This window comes from Alnus glutinosa, chromosome 9, assembly GCF_958979055.1.
Source record: "Alnus glutinosa chromosome 9, dhAlnGlut1.1, whole genome shotgun sequence".
In the NCBI taxonomy this organism is placed as follows: Eukaryota; Viridiplantae; Streptophyta; class Magnoliopsida; order Fagales; family Betulaceae; genus Alnus; species Alnus glutinosa.
Genome location: NC_084894.1, coordinates 19,697,378 through 19,721,342, shown reverse-complemented (window position 1 = coordinate 19,721,342; position 23,965 = coordinate 19,697,378). Strand labels below are relative to the sequence as shown.

The 23,965-nt window shown below is 38.0% G+C and overlaps 2 protein-coding genes across 2 annotated transcripts; one reads left to right on the top strand and one right to left on the bottom strand.

Moving 5' to 3' along the window:
* The first annotated feature begins 13,059 nt into the window (after nucleotides 1–13,059).
* LOC133877420 (uncharacterized) lies at nucleotides 13,060–19,144 on the top strand. Its single transcript, XM_062315708.1, has 6 exons — nucleotides 13,060–13,633; nucleotides 14,872–15,066; nucleotides 15,221–15,460; nucleotides 16,512–16,729; nucleotides 17,439–17,693; nucleotides 18,567–19,144. Exons 1-6 carry the CDS (start codon nucleotides 13,309–13,311, stop codon nucleotides 18,855–18,857), a joined length of 1,524 nt encoding a protein of 507 aa, XP_062171692.1. The 5' UTR covers nucleotides 13,060–13,308; the 3' UTR covers nucleotides 18,858–19,144.
* Nucleotides 19,145–21,246: 2,102 nt separating this feature from the next.
* LOC133877419 (pentatricopeptide repeat-containing protein At2g28050) lies at nucleotides 21,247–22,975 on the bottom strand. Its single transcript, XM_062315707.1, has one exon. The coding sequence runs from the start codon at nucleotides 22,894–22,896 to the stop codon at nucleotides 21,508–21,510; it is 1,389 nt and encodes a 462-aa protein (XP_062171691.1). The 5' UTR covers nucleotides 22,897–22,975; the 3' UTR covers nucleotides 21,247–21,507.
* Between the last annotated feature and the right edge of the window lie 990 nt (nucleotides 22,976–23,965).

Below are 23,965 nucleotides of genomic sequence, written 5' to 3'. Positions count from 1 at the left end.
TCGAGGAATCCCCAAAGAGACCCCCGCTGGGTCTCCAGTTACAGGAACTTGGGAGTATCCTTTCCGAGACGAGGGAGTCTTTCCCCCAACCAGGTTTTCCTAGGTAGGGGAATCCTGAAGTTTCAGCTCGTCCTGTTGCCCCGGGGGCGGCCTTGAAATAATCCTAGTGACCCCCGTGGTTCCGAGGACGCGCTGGTCTCAACTAAGGCTTGCCTTTCCAGCCTCCCACCACCAGAGGGTGACGTCACCCAGGAACTTCCGGCAAATCCTTCGTCAACTCCCCTATCTTTCGGTGCTGTCAGGATCTTCGGTGCTGTGTATAGAGACCCCCTAGTGACTAGGCCTTTCGGGCGAAGGCGCCTTTTCTCCGGTCTCTCAAGGAGGGGCTACAAGGTCACCCTCTCGATGTCCTTACCCAACTTTTTCCTGGGGATCACTTTGTAGCGGCCGAGAGACTGACACCTGAGTGGATGGTCGATATGCTTCTTCACGAAAGTATCAAGGTTAGCTTTTCGTATCCTTTTTGTATCAAGTTATTTTCCCTCTTCCGGGGCTAACTCCCGAATTGTTTTCTTTATAGTCGATCCTTTGTCGGGTAGAGCTTTACAATGACTTTGAGGATGAGAGGAAGGAGCTACCCTTAGAGAGCACAAGGCTCCGACATCTGATGATGGCGACCTCCGATCGAGTGGAGAAATTGAAGGGACTCTTGGAGGCTAAAGAGCAGAAGTTGATAGCGAAGACCGCCTAGGTTAGTGAGTTACTTGAGGAGAATCGGGTACTCAAAGAGAAAGCCACCTGGGATGAGGGGGAGACTTTTCGGGCCAATGCGTTGGACGAAATGGTGAAAAGCTCCAACATGGTTAACATGCAATTGTTGGCCGATGCGAAGAAGTTTAATGCTGATGTCTGCAAGGCAGCCGAGGAGCATGACCAAGTCGTGAAGGAAATTGAAGACTTGAAGGCTCGACTGGCCGAGTCTGAGAACGCCTGGGAGGAGGCAGACGACCTAAGGATCCAACTAGCTGAGATTGAGACTACCGCGAACGTCTTATGAACCCAGCTGGACAAGCCGGAGAAAGCCAAGGATGCCCTAGAGACCCGGCTAGGTGAGTCAAAGGGAGCCCGGGCGAAAACTGAGACAGCTCGGGCAAATGCTGAAAAAGTGCAAGCGAATGCCAAAGCTATTTCAAAGGTCGCAAAGGTCTCACTGTAAGAGTCCGAGAGAGCCTGCCAGAGACTCAAGCTAAAGTACGAACATTAAAAGGCGAAGGCTCTCCAGGCGATGAAGCAGTTGACTTTTGTTCCTTGTTTCCGGGACATGGCATGGGTCCGAGGATTCAACTGGGGTTTCGAGGCTTTTAGGACCCTAATCCTGGATCAGCACGAGTTCAACTCGGCCACTATTGAAGCAGACTTCTTGCCGGTACTTGTGGAAGTGGGGGAGGAAATGGCAGCAGTTAGGACGGAGCTGCTTCCCCGATGTTCCCGTGAATGTAGTTCACAAGAAGTTGAGATTCCCCTGCCTCCTACTAACCTCGAAGAGTCTTCCGGGGACGAGGCTGCTCCTAGGCCTTGATTGTGCCTCCTATTTTTTCTTTCTGTCATTTTTTGTTTTTGTTGTAATGTTTTGGATTTTCTGAACAAATGAAGAATACTCTTCTGACTTGTCTTCTTGTATAGTTGTTGTTGTTGTTGTTGTTTTTTTTTTTTTCCTAACCCCCATAACTGGGGCTGCATATTGACATTCAGCTAAGAAAAATAAAATGAAATGCATGGGTCGGAAAAATTTAAAACTTTTCATGGGTCAGATCTTAGGCCGGGAAGACCCTATACTAGGGGGAAAACTTGGCCCTCGTTCGAGACTTGGTTTTTGAGAAAAAAAACCAAGTTTGAGAGAACGTGGGCTCGGAAGACCCTATACTAGGGTGAAAACCCGCCCCTCCTTCAAGACTTGGTTTTTCATAAAAATCTAAGTTTGAGAAATCCCGGGCCGAGAAGACCCTGTACTAGGGTGAAAACCCGGCCCTTCTTTGAGAAATGAAGAATGCCTTTCTGTTATGATTCTCTCCATGTTTACAGTCCAACCATGTTCCCTAGTCGCCAAACGATGGGGTTTTCTGAGTGGTCTTGCTGTCTTGTCCGATTTTTTTTAGAGGTTGTCTCCCCGTTCAATTTTTTATAACGGTTATCTCCTCCTTCATTTTTTTTTTTAATAATAATAAAAAAAAAACTAACAAATGCTTCAGAAGATTCCTCATTTTATTGATGTCGATACACAGTAACAATAACAGAAACTGAAATACATGAATCAGTAAGGAAAACAAAATGTCTGACCTTACTAATAATATCTCTTTAAATGCTCGATGTTCCAAGGTCGAGATAGAGGCTTTCTGCTGACCATTCGAAGGTAGTAGGCACCCGATTTTTGGTATCTGATCACTTGATAAAGACCTTCCCATTCGAGTCCTAGCTTTCCGACCACAGGGTCGCGAGTGGCAAGTGTCACTTTTCGTAAACCCTGACGGGAGGGTCTACTATCGGCCCGTCAGTGTGGCTGCAAGCGAAAACACTGTTTTGCCTGAATAATCGTTATCTTGGCGTGCTACATCCCGCCTCAGAGGTGTCTCTTTTCGGGGCGTCATTCAAAGTCATGTTATAATAGTTTTGGGCCACCCACTGGTCGCCTCTAACTTCACGAACTCCATTCTCGGTGGGGAACTTCATTTTGAAGTGCGGGGTGGAGGTCACAACTTCAAGCTGGTTAAGAATCGTCCTCCTAATAATGGTGTTGTACGCTGACGGGCAGTCTACCAGCAAGAATTTGACCATCACAGTCACCTGCTTCGGGATTGACCTGGTTGTCAGCGAAAGTTCAATTGATCCTACTGGGTGCACCAATTCACTCGCAAATCCCATTAACGGAAAGTTGGTTGGGACTATTTTACCTCGGCTTAACTTCAGCCTTTCAAATACCTACTAGTATAATATGTCAGCCGAACTCCCAATATCTACCGAAACCTAATGGACGTTATGGTTTGCTATTGTTAGCGCAACCACCAAGGCGTCGTTGTGGGGCTAGGAGATTCCTTCATAGTCATTATCTGAGAATCCTATCACCGGGGATTCTCTCCTTTGAAGCTTTTGGGGCCTTTCTATCGTGTACAATTTCGGGTTTTTCACCTGTCGAGCGTAGGCCTTCCTTGATGAGTTGAACTCGCCTCTTCCTGTGAATTTGCCAAATATACTCCAGATCTCCGTAACTATTTTCTACTTGATCGGCTCCCACGAACGCTAGCTCTTGCTTCTTGACCGTCACAATCATCTCTCCATTCTCGAAGGTCTGGACAGGCTTCATCCCACTCCTTGTCATGATGTCGGGGAGGCTCTCGAGAATGATCATCCTGAGGTTGCCTATCCCTAGGCAGGTATTCCCGAGCCTTATAATTCTAATGGTCTCTGGGCTGGTCGTTTGCCTGCTGGACCAGCTGCTATACTATGAACCGGTTTAACTTCCCATTCCTAATGAACTTCTATATCAACATCCTTTGGGCTATACACCTTTTGGTAGTGTGGCTCATTGCTGCATGGTATTTGCAATACTTGTCCCTGTTACGGGGAGAAGGAGCCCCTATTATCTTCGGAGGTTGACGAAACTTCAGGTCTCCCTTCATCACGGTGATAACATCAGCCACTCTCACGTTGATAGGAGTGAAGTTTTAATCTGCAAATCTCTTGACCGGGTTCAGCTCCTCCTTCCCGGCTTTCTTCGCTTCCTTCTTCTTGTCCAAGGCTGATTCTTAAGGCTTCCTTGCACTGATCATCGCCTTAAGGGTCTCCTCTTGGTTGATGAACTCTTCGACTTTGTCCATCAATCCCTACAAGGTAGCTAACTGCTTCCTATCCAACTTCTTCATCAGCGGTTCCTCCGGCAACAACCCCTGATAGAGGGCTACGTAGACCATATCATCAGTCGGATCCTCCACCGCCATCTTCTTCGTATTGAAGCGGGCCACAAAATCTTTAAGGGTCTCTCCACCCTTTTGTTGCAGTGTGAGCAAGTACCTTGAGGGTTTCTTGTTCGTCTGGGCCGCCATGAATTGCCCCAAGAATTCTCTACCAAATGCTTCGAACGAGTCAATGGACCCTTACCGCCTTCTGAACCAGTCCTGGGCATTCCCAGTTAAGGTCAATGTGAATGCCTGGCAAGCGACTTCTTCTGGGGTATCGTAAAGGTCGAGGTGGACTAGGAAGTACTCCAGGTGCTCGACCGGATCCTCGGTCCCGGCATAACTCTGGATCTGCAGGACTTTAAATTTTTCAGGCAAATGGTACCCAACCAGTCGTCGGGTGAACAGGGTGCTGGATCCCGTCAAGAGCCTATCTACCACAGCAACTTTGCCCTTGTCTTTTTGCCCCATCTCCCGGGCCATGCTTGCGCTCTGCCTCTCTAAGTTGGCGATCTTTTTGTCTAAGTTGTCAGGCGGCTGTGCGAAGGAAATGGTAGCTCCTTTTGGACCCCTTGTTGCATTAGCCCTAGGGTTATGTAATTTCGGGGGCTTGATGTGCAAATTTTAATACTCGCAAGTGCACGAATCGTTTCCAATATAGTGTATGTGCAAGTGCGAGGTCGAATCCACAGAGAATTGTGTTGCAAAAATTAATTTATATTTAAACTAATTATATTTTAACCTAGTTCCGAATTTTGGGGTTTTGTGAATAAAAGAAAAATAAAACAAAAGAAAATGTACTAAGGTTTTAGAATCCACACTCACCAACTCACAACAACATATTCTCATGTTCGTCAATACATATCCGAAGTTCTCATCGTACAAATCCTATGGATGTTCTACTATGCTTCAAAAATTAATTAAATCATTCAATGAATCTGTTCTTTGCACAAATCACAAAAGATATCCGGTTTAAACCAAATCATCAAATGTATCTGTAGAACAAAACACAATGCATATCCAATGTTTTAATAAATGAAAAATTCAAGCAATCAATTAAATGAGACTTATCTCAAATCATTACATGTATCCAGAAATCACAATAGATATCCAAGAAATCATCTCAATAATTGAAAAGAAGTAGAACATTGGAAATATTAAACCCAATAAAATCGGATAGCATAAACTCTCATGAAAATATTGTTGCTCTTCAAATGTGAGGTTTCATCCTCAACCTTAGTTAAAAAAATTAGAAACTCATCACTAAGAAGAAAATATTAAATTTTATTAAGAACATAAAAATAAAAACTTACAAAGAATAGAAGCCAAAGAACCCAGCTGCTGCTATGTACAATGTTGGGATGTGTGTCCTAAGTGGTGCATAGCATGGGGTATTTATAGCAGAAAATTAGGTTAAACCCAATTTTTACAAAATGACACATTTATCCCTCAAAAACTCTAATAAGATAAAAGAATGCATGGGTTTGGAGTGTCTGCAGCCGCCAGGAACAAGGAAATTCTGGTTTTTATATTGCGGGGAACTTATGACATAGCAGACATTCGAATTAAGAAAATTTTATTTCAAAATTATTTGTATCATTTTGAATTAGCTTTCCAACGCCGCTGATTTCACTTTAATCCAATACTTAAGCTGAAAGTTATGATCAAAATACTATGACTTGTGCAAAATGTGAAATTTAATTCAATCCGATTTTGACTTTGTGCTTCCTTCCAAACTTTGCATTTTTTCACTTTAAAATTGCCGTTTTCTCTCAATGATCTGAAAAATACCAAAATACAAAAACTAACCAAAAACATTAAAAAATAACAAAGCTAAAGGTTTAACAAATGTGAATTAAGGGGTCTAAATATACAATATTTGACACTCATCAGGGCTCGCCTTCTAGCGATCCTCTCTGTCGAGGTAGTCCTTGTGATGGGTTCGGCTATTCACCCGGCTGCTATGCTCCTCCGTCACTTCCCGGATAACCTCGGATTGAGATTGCTTAGGGATTCGGAGGAGTAGCTCCATGTTTTACTTCGTTAAGAAAGCTACCCGGTCCTCCAATGCCACAGCGTAGTTGCATCCCGCATTGTTAGAGGGAGGGATACGCACATGTGGTGGTGGACCATTCTAGCCTTTCAGAGGTGGGTTTGATTGAGCCGTTGAATTTGGTGCCGGTCTTCTTGGTTTGATGACTTGGCCGTTGGAGTGGGTGGTCACTGCCATTCCGATTTTTTTTTTTTTTTTTTTTTTTTTTTTTTTTTTTAATGAGAATGAAGAACACTTTCCCACAGACAGTGCCAAACTGTTAGTACAGTTTCTGTTATGGCCATGACAACTCACTCTTCATCAATGGTTTTGCCGTCCGGGCACTACAATACTTGCAAGGCTCAAGATAATACTCCGGGGGTTGATCAGAGTTCCTCCCTCCAATGCTTAAGTTAGATAGCAAGATTGAGAGTAATTTTGATGGAGTTTAAAAAGCTTGTGTCTCTCATACCTAGAATGGGCTGTATTTATAGGCCTATATGTTTTCGGTCTTTCTTCCTTATTAAGAAATGCATCTTTGCTTGCATTTATTGCACCTGTAGGAATATCCCTGCGCCTTCCACTGTTACGCATTGGCAGGGACACCTTGGTGTGCCAGGGATATTCTTGTATCGTCCACTGTCACTTCTCTGTATTGGTAGGGACATCCCGGTGTGCGAGGGATATTTCTGCACTGCAGGAGATATTCTGGCGCCCCTATACCATAGGGAGTATATAGGTTTCCGTACTCCTTTTACACTGCTGTGGTCAATGTGCGCTTTCGGCGCATTAAATTCACGTTGGTCCCATAATGGGTTGCCTGCTATGCGCTTCCGGGCTTGTGGCCCACAATTCTTTTACGGGCCGGTTCAGGCCTTGGGGCCCAAAACCTTATGGAAAGGCCTTTGAAGGATGGTAACTGAAGTGGACTTGTCACCCCCGACTTAAGGGATTATTCCCAATATATATATATATATATATATATATTAATTTTATTTTCAATCTTAATATATTTCTCATTTATGTTTTGACATTTCTATCTTAATATATTTCTCATCCCTCTCTATCTGGTTGAAAATGGCTTTTCTGGCATCAATCTTGAATTATACACATCACTTTTGCTTCGATTGTAACAAAAGATTCTATTTTTATGTGGAAAACGCCTGCATCAATAATTGTGATTTTACGTATGAACAATTCCTCAATATCTTGTTCATGTGCAACAAATCTTTTTCTTTGTGCAGTGGAAAAAAAAACATGGTTTTTTTTAGATACTATTTCACCAATCAAGTCATAGGTCTAACATATTCATACTTAACTATTTTTCACAAAATGGTGAAGAAATGTATAACTTGTACAAATCTTTCCATTTTCCAATTCAATTGATCCATTCGTTCGTAGAGATATTTACTCAATTGCAGACATTTTTGGAACACCACTAAGAGAGGGACAAATAGTAAATTTTGAAAGAACTTATATTCAACATGATTTTCAATCCGACTCTACCTTCGAAATATTGGAGTTGGAATTAGACAGAAGGGGAAGAATAAAAACAGATCTTCATGTACGAAGAGAATTTCCTTCAATGATGAAAATATGTTCTTCGTCTTCATCTTCAACTGAAGACAAAAAAAAAAAAAAAAAAAAAATGAAGAAGAAGAAGAAGAAGACTACCTTATTTGCTTTATTTATATAAATAGAAAAAGGAAAAAGACCTTAATACCTTAACCTCTATTCCAATCTCCACTCTAAAGCAAACAGGAAAAAGTCTACAAAGGTGGAACTGAGGGTGGGCAGGGGTGGAGGGAGGGGGGGCCGAAAGGGGTCAAATGCCCCCTACCTCCCAAATTTTTTTCTTACTCTTGGTAGAATTCCTACTTGTGTCCTGGTTGCCCTCCCTCACCAACTCATCAGGGGCAAATTTCTTTTTTCTATCATTATTTTAGAGTTTTCTGTAATTAGGTACAAAAACTTACGAAGGTTGAAGAAGATACCAAGATTGAAGATGAACGCACCGTTTAAATAACTAGGCAGTAAGGCACAGCTTTAAAACTGCATCGACTTTGTTTATATATTTTTTTTGAAATCTGTGCTACTTTAACTTTGATTTGTGTACTTTTTTTTATTAAAAAGAAAAGAAAAGGAAAAGTACACATTCCCTCAAACTACCATTCTATTGTCAATGTCTAAACTATCAATAGTATGAATGCCCCTCCTTAAACTACTAAAAAATGTCAATGTCCCCCATAAAGACAACAAAAAGACAAAAATAACCCTAAAAAAAATGTCAATAAGACAAATATATCTTTATAAATTTGAAGAAAAAAAAAACTTTTTGAAAGATTGAAAAAAAAAATTAAAAAAAAAGAGAAAAATGAAAATCCAAGGGGTTGTCCCAAATTGAAATTATATAAAACAAAATCTAAAAAAAAAAAAATTCAAAAAATGAAAAACATTGTTTTTTTTTTTTAAAAAAAAAAAATTATTTTAATTTTTTTTTTTTAACAATAAAAAATAAATTTTGTTTTTTTTTGCTTTGTTTTTATATAATTTTAATATTTTTAATAATTTTATGAATAGTATTTTTGTCATTGGGGGACATTGACATTGCTTAGTAGTTTAAGGGGAGACATCGACACCATTAGAGTTTGGGAGGCACATTAACAATTGAGTTGTAGTTAAATGGGGTCTGTATACTTTTTCCCAAACAAGGCACTGAAACCTATATGTGTTTTGTGAGGTGATCAACATTAGGATTACTCGTGTGCTTGTGTTTGGTTAAGGTTTTTGAGGTTAGTTTTGTTTTTTAATAGTAATAAGAAGTGATTGATATAATATAAAGTATAAAAAATTTGTATGAAAAAGTAAAAAAGTTCTATTTTGTAGTGGTAAAAAATTATTGATGTAATACAAAAAATGAAAAATAAAAATAAAAATTAGAATGTTTTGAAGTTGATTTTTTTTTTTTTTTTTAGGAGAAGTGAAAATAAGGGCCGGGAGTGGAAGGGATAGTGGTTACCAAACAGAGCCAACATTTGTTAGCTTTTTTATTTTTCCTATTCAAACTGGGAGAGGGGAAAAGGTGAAAAAAAAAAACCCAACAAAAGGAAAATTACACGAAAATAAAATATAAATGCGCTAGAGCCTTCATAAGAGCAGTCGGGAATGAGTTAATAAATGACCCGGCCTATCAAAGTAACCGATAATGCCAACAAAGTTGCTTAGTTTCGTAAACGGAATGAAACCCAGAAGTGTTTACAACACTACTAGTAGAAAAATGCCAACACAAAAAACTAGCCACAAAAAGAAACACAGGGAATAGAAAATTACAAGAAAAATTTAAAAGACAACAAATAAAAACACGAAATAGTAGCATCGATGGATGGCGTGGCGGAGGACGGTGGTGTACACCGGCACGTGATCTTCACGCGCCTACCAGGGACAGAGGCAAAAGCTCTTATGGGCAAGGGTCAAGGGTTAAAAAAATTTGTTGATAAAGGTCAGTATATATAGGCTAATTTTTTTTTTTTACCTAATATTTTTTTTTTCTTTTTTGGAATTGAGAGGGGGACCATGGCCCCTGCCAGCTCCCCTTAGATCCGTCCCTGGCACCTACGACGAGTGCCGTGAAGCAGCAAATAACCACAAAAGATCGGCAGTAGTGATGAAAGGCAAATGAAAATATCACATGTGGCTAAGGGTTGCTTGATTGTCAACATGATCCTCAACATCACGCGCGCCGAAAGGCAGAGCCAAAATTTGTCAACTTGATCGCCGAATGTTATTATTATTATTATTATTTTTTCTTATATTTCTTCGAGTAATCTAGTGCTATTTGACATTGGATAGAATTAGAAAAATTTGTGATTTCTTCTTGCGATATTTCTTTCAACTTCAACATTTTATGATTCAAATTAAGCCTTCAAGTTTCAATCGTTAAAACTATAAATCAATTTTTTCTTAAAAATGTTAGGTATGTAATCAAATTTTTATATTTAGATTACTTGTTTAAAGTAATAATTTTACATATATATATATATATATATATATATTTAGATTGCTCTTTTTTATAATTGTTTTTATATTTAATTGTTTATGAATATATATAATATTTGTTTTATATTTTAATTAAATAAAATATATAATTGTAGTTACTTAAAATTATGGAGAACAACAATAATTTTATTGAGCTCCAATTAAATTCTAAATGAGCTCATATTGAGGTAGATTTTTAACAAATCTACCACTACATCCTTGCTAAAGAAAAAGTTTATGATTAACATTCTAATGATAGAGACCGGCCAAATCCGAAGATCATTCTTGTTATTGTTTTAATATTTTTTTTTTGTTCAACTTTAATTTTTTTTTTTTCATTCATTAAAAATAAATAAATAAATAAAAATTGATAACCCCTAAATCAAAATCCTAACTCCACCACCGATGGTGGAATGGAAATATCACCAAATCAACAACAATAATACAACATGCTTTCTTGGCATACGTTGTGGCCCAGCCGCCCATGCATGGTGTTCAAGCACTCCTCTCAAGTCTCAAGTCTCAAGTCTCAAGGGTAACTCTACCACCAGACAAGATAAGAGAAAATTCAAACATCATGATAAAGATGAACAAACCTGGTCTTACCACTAGATTAACGTTATCATAATGATCTCCCACAGTCTAATGATTTGTTTGATACATAGTGAAGCTCATATTAATTCTTGTGTAATAATGATGATTGTGTATATATATATATATATATATGCAACAAACTCCTCTAAAGTAGATATTTTCTTCAAACTTGTCATAGAAGTTAGCTCAAAAAGGTCCTTTTCCCCTCTCTCTCTCTCTCTCTCTCTTAATGATTGGTGGTCTCTTGATGTTGTACGTTGCTACCGGTTAAAAGAAAAAAACGCAAAACCATGTTCATCTATCGATCTCATCTTTATTAAAAGCAAAATAATTAAATAAAAGTAACATTAATCCAATAGGATGAGAGTAGAATGGTAGGAAACAACAACATTCATTCGATCACTTCACAATTATTGAGACTTGAGAGCGCAAATGCAAAAATGGAGTGGTCTTTTTTGGTCTACTTGATGGAGTTACGTAAAATATCTTCGCTCTTCAAAATCAACAACGTAATTGAAAAAAATAAAATAAAATAAAATTCCAAAAGGATTTTTATTGTGAAATAACGAAATTAAAAGTTTTAGTATCAACACTTGTCTTCTTTTTTCTTTTTCTTTTTTTTTTTTTTTTTTTTAAGTAAAATCAAAGAATAATGCTAGACTTATGTTCCGTTTATTTGGACGTAAAATATTGTCTGAAAAATATTTTCAGTATTTAATTTTTTGGTGTTTAGTGCAACCGAAAATGATGGTCAACATAAATCGTTTTTAGTTTGACCAAAAAAAGCCTCTTTAATTTTTGAAAAAACGATTTAATTTTTTTGAATTTAAACTCTTAATTTTTGCACGCACATTCGTGAGAATTCACTACCATCGGACATTGGAGTTTGTTGGCAACTCGAATTTGCACCAAAGGTTTCCTGATTTTGGGATCCAGGCATTGGAATCCGACGACATTGGCTGTCGGATTCTAGCCATTGTCGCTAAAATTTGACAAGTTTTTTTGGATTTCGATCACTGTCGTTGGAATCCGGCCAATTGGTTCCGGAATCTGGCCTTGTCGCCGGAATTTGGCAATAGTAGCCAGATTCTGGTGAAACTGATTGGAATTTTGCTCATCGGTGACGGAATCTGGCCAGTCTTGCCCGATTCCAACCACAATCGCTGGAATTTTGTAACCGGTGGTTTTTTGCCGTTGATAATTCTTTCGTAGGAGCCAAACACTAAAAAATATTTTCAAAAAAATTATAATTTTTTTTTTTCTAAAAAATAATTTTGTTAAAAATATTTTACGACTGACATCGAAATAAACGGAGTACTATTAGCATTTTACAATCCTCTTCCTTACTTAGTGCCACGTCAGGAAAAAAAATTATTGTTAGACCACCTGATTTGATTGTTCTGACTACCAATTAGAGCGAGCTATACGAGTGACTGAAACTGCCCCTAGGATTCGAGGGTGGTACAATTACCCTTGAAATTTCGAAAAAAGGTAGTTCGCCACCACAAAAAAAGGTTGGATTAATGATGAGTAATCCTTACACTCTTTGTGCACAACAATGACACAACACAAAGGCATATTGGGGTGGGACTCAATGTGTGGACCCCATTCTAATGTGCCTTGGTGTTGTACATTGTGAATATTTTGATCATTTTCCTGGATAAATTGTTATTGAATTTATGTAATAATGCCGCATCGTACTGGGCGTCAATTAATTTTTTTAAAAAATTGACTTGAAAATACCACCTCAAAGAGTAAGCGGAAAGGTAACTGCTCACATAGTCGCAAATGAAGCATTACTCAAATTTAAATTCCTAGTTGAACCGTAAATGCTCAATGGTTTAATTCCCAAATAGAATCGCAACGGACACATTTTTTTTTTTTTTTTTTTAAATTTATAATTGTTGCACAATAGTATGTAGAATTGTTTTAAATTCGTATGTTTATACGTAGAAATTATAACCATTTATCTAAATTAAAAAAAAAATTAATTACTATTTTACACAGGCGCGAAGAGTTACTATTTTACACGTGAATGCCTGACGTGGCCAGCGCACGCACGCACGCGCAAAGAAACGAGAGTACAGCTGTACAGAACAGAAAACCCAGCCCTTTACGCCCAACGATATTCGCTAAGAGTAATTCTAAACGTCATACTTATGTCCATCTTGTGTCCCTCTAAAAATGATGTGGCTTTTAAAATCACCATGTGATCAAAATTCAATTTTGATCAATCACAAGCTCAATGGTGATTTTAAAAGCCACCTCATTTTTAGAGGGACACAAGAGGGACGTGGGTATGACATGTAGCATTACTCATTGGCTAGCACTCTCTTTCGCTCACATAACGGCCTCTCCACGTGACGAATCCTGACCGTCCATCTCGATCTCCACCCACCGGAGCCAGAGTCTACTCTCTTTCCTCAACACATCCTTTTCACTCCCCTCAGGAATTTCCACGTCCATCCCCGCTATTTCTCACCAGCCTTTTACCCCCTTCCTTTGTCAATCCCTTTTGGTCCCCCCTCCCGATGAAAATTCTCTTTCCATCTTTGCGTCGGAGTCAAGCTTTTTCCCAACCTCTTTACCTTCTCCCATTTCCACAAGCCTTTTTCAGCCTCCAATTCTTGCTATTCATAACAATACGCACATGATCATGCGCTGTATGCATCAGTTCTAGAACCGTGCGGAAGAAAAATGGCGGCGGGCCGTTATCGAAACGACGCCGGATGGCAGGTTCCGGCGCCGGAGGGCTTGACGGATCATGTAACCGAGTTTGTGAAGGCGGCGGCGGAGATGTCGGTGGAGTTCGGGAAGGGGTGCAGGGATATAGTGCGGCAGAGCCTGTTGAGAGAGGACTCGTACATCGGGAGGACGTTGGGGAAGGGCTCGTCGTACGTTGGGAGGAGAGTGCGATGGGCTTGTGAGAAGCTGAGAGTGTTCAATGAGTACCTGCCAGAGGATAAGGACCCCTTGCACGCCTTGGCGGTTATATTCTTTGTCTTGGCGATTGCATTTGCAGGTATGTTTGGGGTTTTGGAGAAGAAGTGGGGGGATTAAGTTCATTGACATCAGGCTATGTCTTTGGTTGGTTACCGTGAAAATTGTAAATAAGTGTTTTTTGAGCTTTAGATTTTATTTTTAAATTTGGGAAAAGAAAATATGCTCTGCTTGGTACTTGACTAAGTGCGGGAAAGTGAAAGCAATTGAGTTTTGATTTCCGAGGATTTGGAGGAAAGAACTTCGTCTTAGTTTGTTGTTTGTATAGAGAATTTTTGGGTATTTTTTTGACGATTTGCGATTGTTTGAGATTTGATTTGCTTTGGAAAATGCCATTAAATGCTCGCTTAGTATAAAGTGTCAGTTGTTCTTGTACGCACGAATTGTTTGGGAAGATTTGCTTCAAATCCCAGAGTGTTGGAGAATTTTGCTTCTTGTCATTACATAAAACCATGTTGTAGTATTTAGTTTTACCCGTTGTTTTCATTTCTTAGTTTCATGTTGTTTCTGGAAATACTTTCGTAGTCATTTTCATGGACTTACTTACACGCAACTCTTTTTTTTTTTCTTCTTCTTTCCTGAGCATATTTATATAACTTCAACTCAATTTCTTTCCATGTTCTCCTGGAGTGCATAGAAAAGCTGCTATTAGAGATCCTTATGATGACTAAATTGACCATTCGGCTCTCGATTGGAAATAAGCTCCTTGAATCAATTTGATGCCCCTTGAACCAAACTTGCTCTGATTAATTTTTGTAATTGATTTGTTGATAAGTGATTGGAAGTTCATGTATTCTATAGCTTTTCGGTTCTGCCTGTAATCTGTTGGGCCCTAGAGCTTAGCAAACAACATTTCATGCCTCATGTGCACTTCTTTACTCGAGTGATTTACAGGGACTATTCTAAAGTGTAATTGGGTCTTTAATAGAACATAGATGGTATGCAAATAATCAATAAATTATAACTGTTCAATGCAAGTTTGTGGAGCTTGTGTTGTTCCGAAGTTATTTTTAAACCTTTCTCTAGCCGTGGTGTTTTGTTTCTCTCCTGCATCTTACACTCTGCATCATTCTTGAGCATTACCGTGGGTTCTTTTAGAATATTTTGTTTATTCAGAAGATATTTGTTTGTATAGATGTTTATATCAGTTTATTTGGTATTTATGCTGCAAGATATTTAATGTATGCTTTTGTATATGTCTTTTAGTACTTCTATTATGTTATCCTTCAACCCGTGATAACGTGGTTACTTAATCTGCAGCCTTGAACCTAAGTACCGAACATGATACCTCTTCCATCCCATTGCCGAAGAAAGTCTACCTGCATCCTCCTAGTGCAAACCTCATAGTGCTTCCGGATGGTAGGTACATGGCATACAAGGAGCAAGGTGTTTCAGCTGAAAGAGCTAGATTTTCTATGCTTGCTCCACATACCTTCCTTTCCTCCAGACTTGCAGGTTGTACATTTACAGTGTTTAAAACTTTTTTTTTTTTTTGAAAAGTCAGTGTTGAAAACATACAGCTTGCCTGTTTATTTGAGTAACATTTGTTGCCATGTATTCTTCCACAAAATTTGATTTTCTTCAGGTTCTGTATGATCTTTTTAATTAGGAATACCCGGACTTAAGGCTTCACTGCTGGAAGAGTTTGGGATTCGCTTGCTAACATATGATCTTCCTGGTTTTGGCGAGAGTGATCCTCATCCCAACAGGAACCTTAAGTCTTCAGCAATGGACATGTTACTTTTAGCAAATGCTGTTGGCATTAATGACAAGTTCTGGGTTGTGGGATACTCGAGCGGAAGCATGCATGCTTGGGCTGCACTCAGATACATTCCTTATAGAGTTGCCGGTATTATGTCTGTCGTTATTTCCATCAAAAATTTGTTTGAATCAGCTTTGCTTGGCTAGATTGTGGAACCTCACAAACCAACAACACTCTCTTTGAATGAATGAAAATTTCTTATAACATATCCTTTAGTGGTTGGAATAGAGCAACTTTGCATTTGCCTCTATTTCTCATTGAGGATACATACTCTTCATTTTCCCTTAAAAATTATTGCTTGGATTTTGATTTTCTGAATGCTGGATTTTTTTGGTGATGTTGTTCCCTTTGAAATGTAATAAAGACAATGTAGCGGTAATGTGCTTTTCCTGGTGCAGGGTGAAGTGGTGGAAATAAGATTTTTTTTTTGTTCTTTTCTTTTTTTGAAGTTCTCCTTGGTTGCACCACAGAAAATAATATGGTCAAAGATATCTCCTTAGAACCAAAAAAAGAAAAAGGGTAAAATATTTGCGTGAGATATATTTCAGTTGCCATGAAGAAAACTTAAAATATAGTATTATTAATCCTCAAATGAAAAGAAAGTGGTTTTCTTTTTGTTATTTTGTTGTAAAATTGGGGGGGGGGGGGGGGAAGAAAAAGAAAAAAAAGTGAGTAGAATTTTAATTAGTTGAAAGCTCTGTATGAATTGTGTGATTCCCAGAAAAGATGATGAAAGAATACAGCAGAGGACATGGCAACATTTAGTACTTTTAGGCCATAACCGTGATTAGCATGGTATGGTGAAAAGATTATTTGCACTGCTTATTCCAACCTATTCTGTTGACAATCTTGATATTGTTGACATGGTTCCAAAGTTTGCTGCTCTTGAAGGAATTGGACTAAGAACTGCATGAAAAAGGGGCAAGGTGTTGGTAAAATTCAGTAACCCATGTTAACATGCAATTGTTTGACATGGTAAATCGCTTTACTTTTATAACTATGTTGATAATATGAATTTACAAAGCCAATATTTTCTAAGTTCATCAATACAATAGAAAATTTTACACCACATGACCATCATCATGAATTACTCATTCTTGTTGTCGAGGAAATGAAGATTTATTCTACATTCTACCAGGTGCAGCCATGTTTGCTCCAATGGTTAATCCATATGATCCATGCATGGCTAAGGTAGAGAGACGTGGAACCTGGGATAAGTGGACACGAAGGAGGAAATTTATGTACTTTTTAGCTTTGAGGTTTCCTAGCTTTCTTTCTTACTTCTATCGTCGAAGCTTCTTGTCTGGAAAGCATGATCAGATTGATAAGTGGCTGTCATTGTCACTGGGAAAGAGGGTGAGAATTTTTTTTTTTTTTTTTCACTCATGATTGCTTTCAGATGATGTATCTTCAAATTAGACCGCATTATCATCTCTATTTTGTGATGTCTTCTAATGGTTGCTATGGGTTTTCTCTCTCGTTTTCTTCTTCTTCTGTCCTGTTTCCTGTAAGGTGCTTTTACAATTTCAGTTAAAACAAATTACTTTCTAGATATTGGAAGGAAAGTTGTATGTGGCCGAGAATTCTTGGCATGTTCTTCTATAAGTGAGTTCAGCCTTTGTGCTGTTTGAATAGATAAGAAGGATGCCTTGGTATAGAGCTAAGGGAATGCCAGCAAGGAGTGACTGCTTTTAAAGGTTGATGAAAAAAAAGGTCTTTATTAAAAAAAGAAAAAGAAAAAGAAAAAGATTGATTAAAAAAGAAAAGAAAAGGGGGGTGATAGAAGAGGTCAGGTATTGTGCTGGAGATTTATGTTGAGAATACACAATACCTCTGATATGCTGTATGGTAATAGAGCATTTATGCTGCTGCTTCCAATTAGTTGGAGAAAATGGTGCAACACCTTTGGCATAGTATGTACTTGAATTTATCCAGAGCTATCTGACTGTTCAGTAGATTGGTTCCCATTTTTAAATGTTAACATTTTCATATTCTTTGAGATGTCCCATTGAAATTTTTGTTTACTTGTATAACTCCTTATCGAGGATATTACTGATCTTTCTAGGATAGAGCTTTGATAGAAGACCCACTCTATGAAGAATTCTGGCAAAGGGATGTGGAAGAATCAATTAGGCAGGGAAATACAAAACCCTTTGTGGAGGAAGCTGTGTTACAGGTCTCAAATTGGGGTTTCAGCCTTGCAGATCTTAAGTTACAAAAGAAACAGCGAGGGAAAGGCATGCTTAATTGGCTCAAGGCTATACTCACTGAACCTAAAGAGGAATACACAGGCTTCCTTGGCCCAATACACATATGGCAGGTTAGTGACGTCTCCATTCTCTCCATCTTTGTTTCAGCAGGTTTATATTTTAATGCTTTAGCACTCTTAAGATAGCTTGGGACATGTTTGGCTTATGGTCCGCTTATTCGTCGCTGCAGACTTGCTGTATCTAGAGACATTTGATGGATGTAGTTTACCTTATTTGATAAGTTGAGGAGATAAGAACAAGATCAGTTACTTGGAAATAACTATTGTAGTTGACTTGCTCTGATGCTGATAGAACACATTAAAACAACTTTTGCAAAAATTCTAAAAGAAAAAAAGGCTTATGCTACTTAAACTGATAGAAAACGATTCTTAAGCCAAGAATTTTTTATTTTTTATTTTTTTATATTTTTTCTGTGAAATCAAACAGAACCTTGAATAGATGTATTATTTTGGGTTAAATATATAAAAGCCCCCCAAACTACCACCCTTTCTCCGGATGGCCCCCCAAACTACCAATGCTTAGATTTTGGCCCTCCAAACTACCACTTTTTGATTTTTTGGCCCCATCCGTCTATTTATGCCGTTAATTCTAACGGAAATTGGACAAAAACCCGAAAATACCCCTCCCTTAACCGTGAGAATTTCAAAGTGTAGGAGGGGTATTTTCGGAATTCTGTTTAAAATTAACGGCATAAATGAACGGATGGGGCCAAAAAATCAGAAAGTGGTAGTTTGGGGGGCCAGAATCTAAGCATTGGTAGTTTGGGGGGCCATCCGGAGAAAGGGTGGTAGTTTGGGGGGCTTTTATATATTTAACCCTATTATTTTTTATTTGGAGGTATCATGTATTTGCTATCAATACATTTTTTTTTTTTTAGATCCTTTTTTGTTAATCTGAAAGAAAAAATATCCATTGTTTTACAGGGAATGGATGATACAGTGGTCCCGCCATCAATGACTGATTTTGTGCACCGGATTCTACCAGGAGTTGCAGTACATAAGCTCCCATATGAGGGTCATTTTACTTACGTCTACTTTTGTGATGAATGCCATAGACAGATATTCACTACACTTTTTGGAACCCCACAAGGCCCACTCACTACCAACATTGAAATAGATCCAACTCTTGTGGAAGGTGATTCCAAAGAGTGGAAAGAGACTGCAGATGAACGGGAAGAGGAAATACTTGGCGATCCTTCCATGAAGAAGGGGTAATACTGATTCCTTATTTCTCCTAGTTTACATTGGAAATATACCATGTATAGGTTTACTCATGGAGCAAAAGGAAAAACAAATAGTTAAAAAAGCATAAGTTATTTTGTTTTAGGCGTCTGGTATATGGGGGTCTTTGGTGGTTGGGATTGGTTTGGCAACTTTGGAGGTGTGGGACACTAAGAAAAATATACATGAAATGAAAATGTTCTGATTCTCAGTAGGTAAAAGTGCTGCTCTGATTGCGGCTCAATTCTTCTCAACAGCGTTTCTGCATTACAAATGCAAAAGAGGCTCGTGGTTAGTTTCAAATAGAGTGATGCTAGATATTATATTTTTATTTTACAATTATTCAATAATGTTGATGTGGCACACCAAATCAACCATTGAATTTTTTTTTTTTTTAGTAATGCTAGATACTATATTTTTATCTTACAATTGTCTAACAATGTTGACATGGCACTCCAAATCAACTATTTGATCTTCTTCTTTCTTTTCTTTTTTTCCTTTTTTTTTTTTATTTTTTTTTTATTTTTTTTATTTTTTTTTTGTCTTGTTAGATGAATATTGGATAGAATTGTAGTATCTAGCATTTTTCTTTCAAATATACTGTCATTTTGCCTATGGAATAAACTTTGGTACTCTTAAGTACATTACTCATTTTAAGTAGTTTATAATTTATAATTTTTTTTTCAAGTAGTTGGCATTATAAGTTACTTAAATTATGTCCGGATATAACATGGGTAAATAGTGGCATTATTCAACCCGTTATGATCTATAATGCCACGGATTTGCAGGGTCGCGGAGCAATTTTTTACCAAAGTACCAATCAGGATTTAGGTTGGCTAAAGACAATCATTCAGTACTTCTTAATTTCACATTATTGAAAAAAAGAAAAGAAAAAAAGAAACAGAGATATCTGGAAAATCTGATATCACCAAGCAAAGCCTAGCATCAAAGATCAAACTATCCTTTTCCTATGTAGTTGAGGGCCACTTATTCCATTAAGATCTCACAACATGCTTGGAATCCTTAGTATGAGGCTCATATGTTTCAAATTTTTGCGACTATAGCTTGTTATTATATTTGGTTTGTCAGGAATAAAACTCACCGTGATGATCTTATTCCTGATACACTCGTCATTTCTACTACTATTAATAGGATTGTTCTAGAGCATCATTCTGCATGGAATCAAAACAAGTTATTCTCAAAGAGGTTTAGAAGCGTCCCTCCTATCCTTATTTTAAGATCAATTATGATACAGCCATTAGAAATTCTTTTTCAGCACAGGCAGCAGTCTGCAGAGATTCAAATGGTTCTATTATTAGGTGTATTTCCCTTATCAGTTCTCCTTGCTCCACAATTTATGGTGAGGCTTTTACTGCATAACTAGCTGTTGAATTGGCAATCTCCTTACAAATATCTTCTTTTATCATAAAAGGTAATTCACTCAATGTCACTTTGGTTTTACAACAGCCTACTCTCACACAAGATTAGAGAATTTCATTTACTATTTTCCATATTCATGTTATCATTCATTCCACAACTAGCTAGATGGCTAGTCATGTTAATTGAAGTGCAAACTTCTGTGCCTATCATATGGCAAATTGGACCGCAACCAGACTTCATTCTGGATGCATTCTCATCCTATCCTCTTTACCTAGCTATTTTCCTTCATGTAATGGGAAAGATTCCCCCTCTACTTTCTATGTTCCCTAACTTAGTTTTTCTTTGATCACTTTGTACTCAAAAATAAAAAAAAATAATAAAAAAAAAACCCTCTCTCCTACAGCAGCAACCTTAAACCTCCGCAGATTTCACGAGCCATGTAATTAGATGACAAACTCCAGCTATGTATAAAATGAATATCCTCCACCTAACCCAAGGAAAGGTGGCAACAATGGCACCTTTATATTGCAAAAACTTTGACGTCCACAACTGCTTGTATGTTGGCTGCGGCACGGAAGAGGAGGGTGCCGGGAATAGATGATGATTGAATGTAGTGTAATAAGCCCTTGGATGCTGCTCGTGTAATAACCTTTCATGGCTGGCCCAAAAACTCCATGTTCGTTATTTTATATAAGGGCAACATAGGTTCAAAGTTATTATATTTATTTTTAATTTTTACACTTGTTCAAGTCTTTTTATCCGAAATAAATAGAGGTAAAGAAATGGTGCAAATAAATATTTCAGGACACTCTTATTCATAAGACTAATACCACTATATTCTAGCTTTTCCAGAGCGAGTAAGACTATACATCACCACATTATCCTCCATCAGTCCAAAGCTTATGAGTAATGTTTCTTGAACAACTCTAACCTTTTTTTTTTTTTTTTTTTTTTTTTTTTTTTTTTTTAATATCAACCATTAAATATTTAGAGCCCACACGTAGGAAAACAAATCCAATAGTTGATCATAAAAATAAAAAATTAAAAAAAAAATTGTTAGAATTATGTAAAAATTGTGTGAGAGTTGTGCAAAAAACATTACTCAAAGCTTATATAGCGTGATGTGGACCACGCCAAATAAGCTTTGGGGTGATAAGACGCATAGCATTACTTATTCAAGGAAAATTATCCCCCATCTCCCCATAAGGATATGCTTCTAAAAAAAATCCTCCATTGCGCAAAGATGTCTATCTTCAATATCAATTCAAGTAGTGAATCTCGCAATTTCGGGGGTTGCACCCCTTTTAACCATCAAGTTCAGTAGCCTCTTTGCTTCCTCGGCCCGATTCAACGTACATAACCCACTCACTATCTTCCCACACACAGTTAAATCAGCAATTAATCCTTTCTTCTCCATCAAAACTTGCAACTCAAATGCTTGAACGACCATCCCTATGTTGCAAAAGTCATCAATCAACGTATTAAACATGATGTCGTCTAGTTCTATCCCTTTGGTCTGCATCTCATTCATGTATGCCATTGCCAGCCCCATTTCTCCAGCCTTGCAAAGACCACTTATCAGAGCCCAGTACGTATCAGCATTAGGAAAAGCACTTCTGTGGGTCATTTCATCGAACAGGTAAATTGCACCGTCCATAGACCCCAATCTACAATACCCATTAATTATCAAATTGTACAAATACGTATCCACTTTTAAACCTTTATCATGCATCTCCAAAACCAACCTTTTGGCTTCGTCGACCTTGCCACAACTCGTGAACCCATCGACCAAACTTTTGTATGTGTGATCATTGAATGCCACCCCTTCCTTCTCCATCAAAAGCAAAACCATATCCAACTCCTCAAGATTCCATCTCTTAGCACAAGAATCTACCATTACATTGAAAGTAACAACATTGGGTTTAATTCCTCCACCACTCATCTCCTCCACCAACTCCCTCCCCCTCTTGACATTTCCACTCCTGCACAGCCCATCCACCACCGCTGTCAAAGAATACACAGAAACCTCAATACCCGACTCTACCATTCGATAGAAGAAGTCCAAACCCAATTGTACATTATCGGAACTTCTAAGGGCAAGTAAATGTACGGTACAAGTCTTCTCATCGATCCCAATTCCATTGTTTTTCATATAATCGAAAACTTCCGAAACTCCGCCGAGCATTTTACAATCAGAATAAACCTTAAGCATAGAATTGAAAAACTTTGCCATGACTTTTGGATCATTGCAGCAATTCCCAACTGCAGGAGCAAGAACAGAGAATGGGTACCTGGAATTTTCGCCAACCGAGACAGATTTGATAGTTTTCTCAGCATCCGAAAACCTTCTCTCCCTAAGAAGCCGGCAAATTAGGGTCAAGTGGGATTCCAGGTCAGGCTTGAAGGATATGAGAGATTGATTTTGAAGGAGAAAGTCGAAGAAACGCAAGCATTTCGAGGATTTAAGATCTGGGTCTGTGAGAATATGGAGAAGCGTGGTGGGGTTGAGATTGGAGAGGAAGGCGTTGGGAGCTGAGGGGTTTAGGGTTTTGGAGATGATTTCTGTTATTGCTTGGTTGGGTTTAGGGGATAGGTTTGGACGGTGGCTTCTTTTAACGGTTTTGAGGGTTTTCAGGAAGTTTTGCAGACGCATATTTTTGGTTCAAGATTTGGAATTCTTTCGAATGACACAGAAAGGTCGATTGAAGAAGATTGTGTGTACGTACCCTTTGACTTCTGTGAATCTTTTATACTTTTTCATTGCTTGGATTGAAAGAAAGTTAGTTGAAATCTTCATTAAGCAATGGAGAATCACGGATTGAAAAGCGTTGGATTACGTGGTCACAAACGTTTGTAATTTAACTGTAAGGGTTTAAATGTTTTTTTCCCCACTGTGATTTAATAACTTTATTTTTTTGAACCTAGGTTTTACTTTGAAAATCATTTTTTGAGATAAAAATTTGAGGAGCAGAACATTTTCTTTTTGTGCACGTGTGATGTGTGAGTTTGAGTGCATGTGTTGACTGCGTTCGAGTGTGAGTGCATGTGTTTTTGTAGTCTATATATGCATTTGTCTTAATTACCTGTTTACTATCATGGTGCAGAAATGACTGCAGGAGCTATTGATCTCATTATTTACCATCATGGGTCTTTGTCTATTCCACAAATGAAATATATAGGAGGAGATGTGATAACCATAGAGAGTCTAGATGTAGACCTCTTGTGCTTTTGAGATATTACCAATATACTAAAATTGTACTTACGGTACAAGTATAAGGATCTTCTATTTTGTATTATAAGTATGACGATGATAGTAATGAACGTATACATGGACTTACCAAAGACCAAGACATCTAAGACGATCAAAAAGTTGGCAAATGGTAGGAAAAACAAATTACACTTATTTGTAGACCATGTTATTGTAATGCCCCAATAAATTAATTAACTGGTAATTAACTTTATGGTTCGCCTCTCAGTCCCATTCCATAAGGAATAAGACTCATGGATCTCTACTTTTCAAATAGAGAATAATACGCAGTGAAAATCTAAAATATTATATCAACATTAATTACAACTAGAACATTTACTAAGAGTCATTACATAACTAAAACCACACTAAACAAATCATCGATATAAAAGATCTAAACTAAACCTTAATACACAGTCGAGCCTCCAATGCTAAGCCTAAAATATCACCCAAAAATACTAATTACCATGAGCAA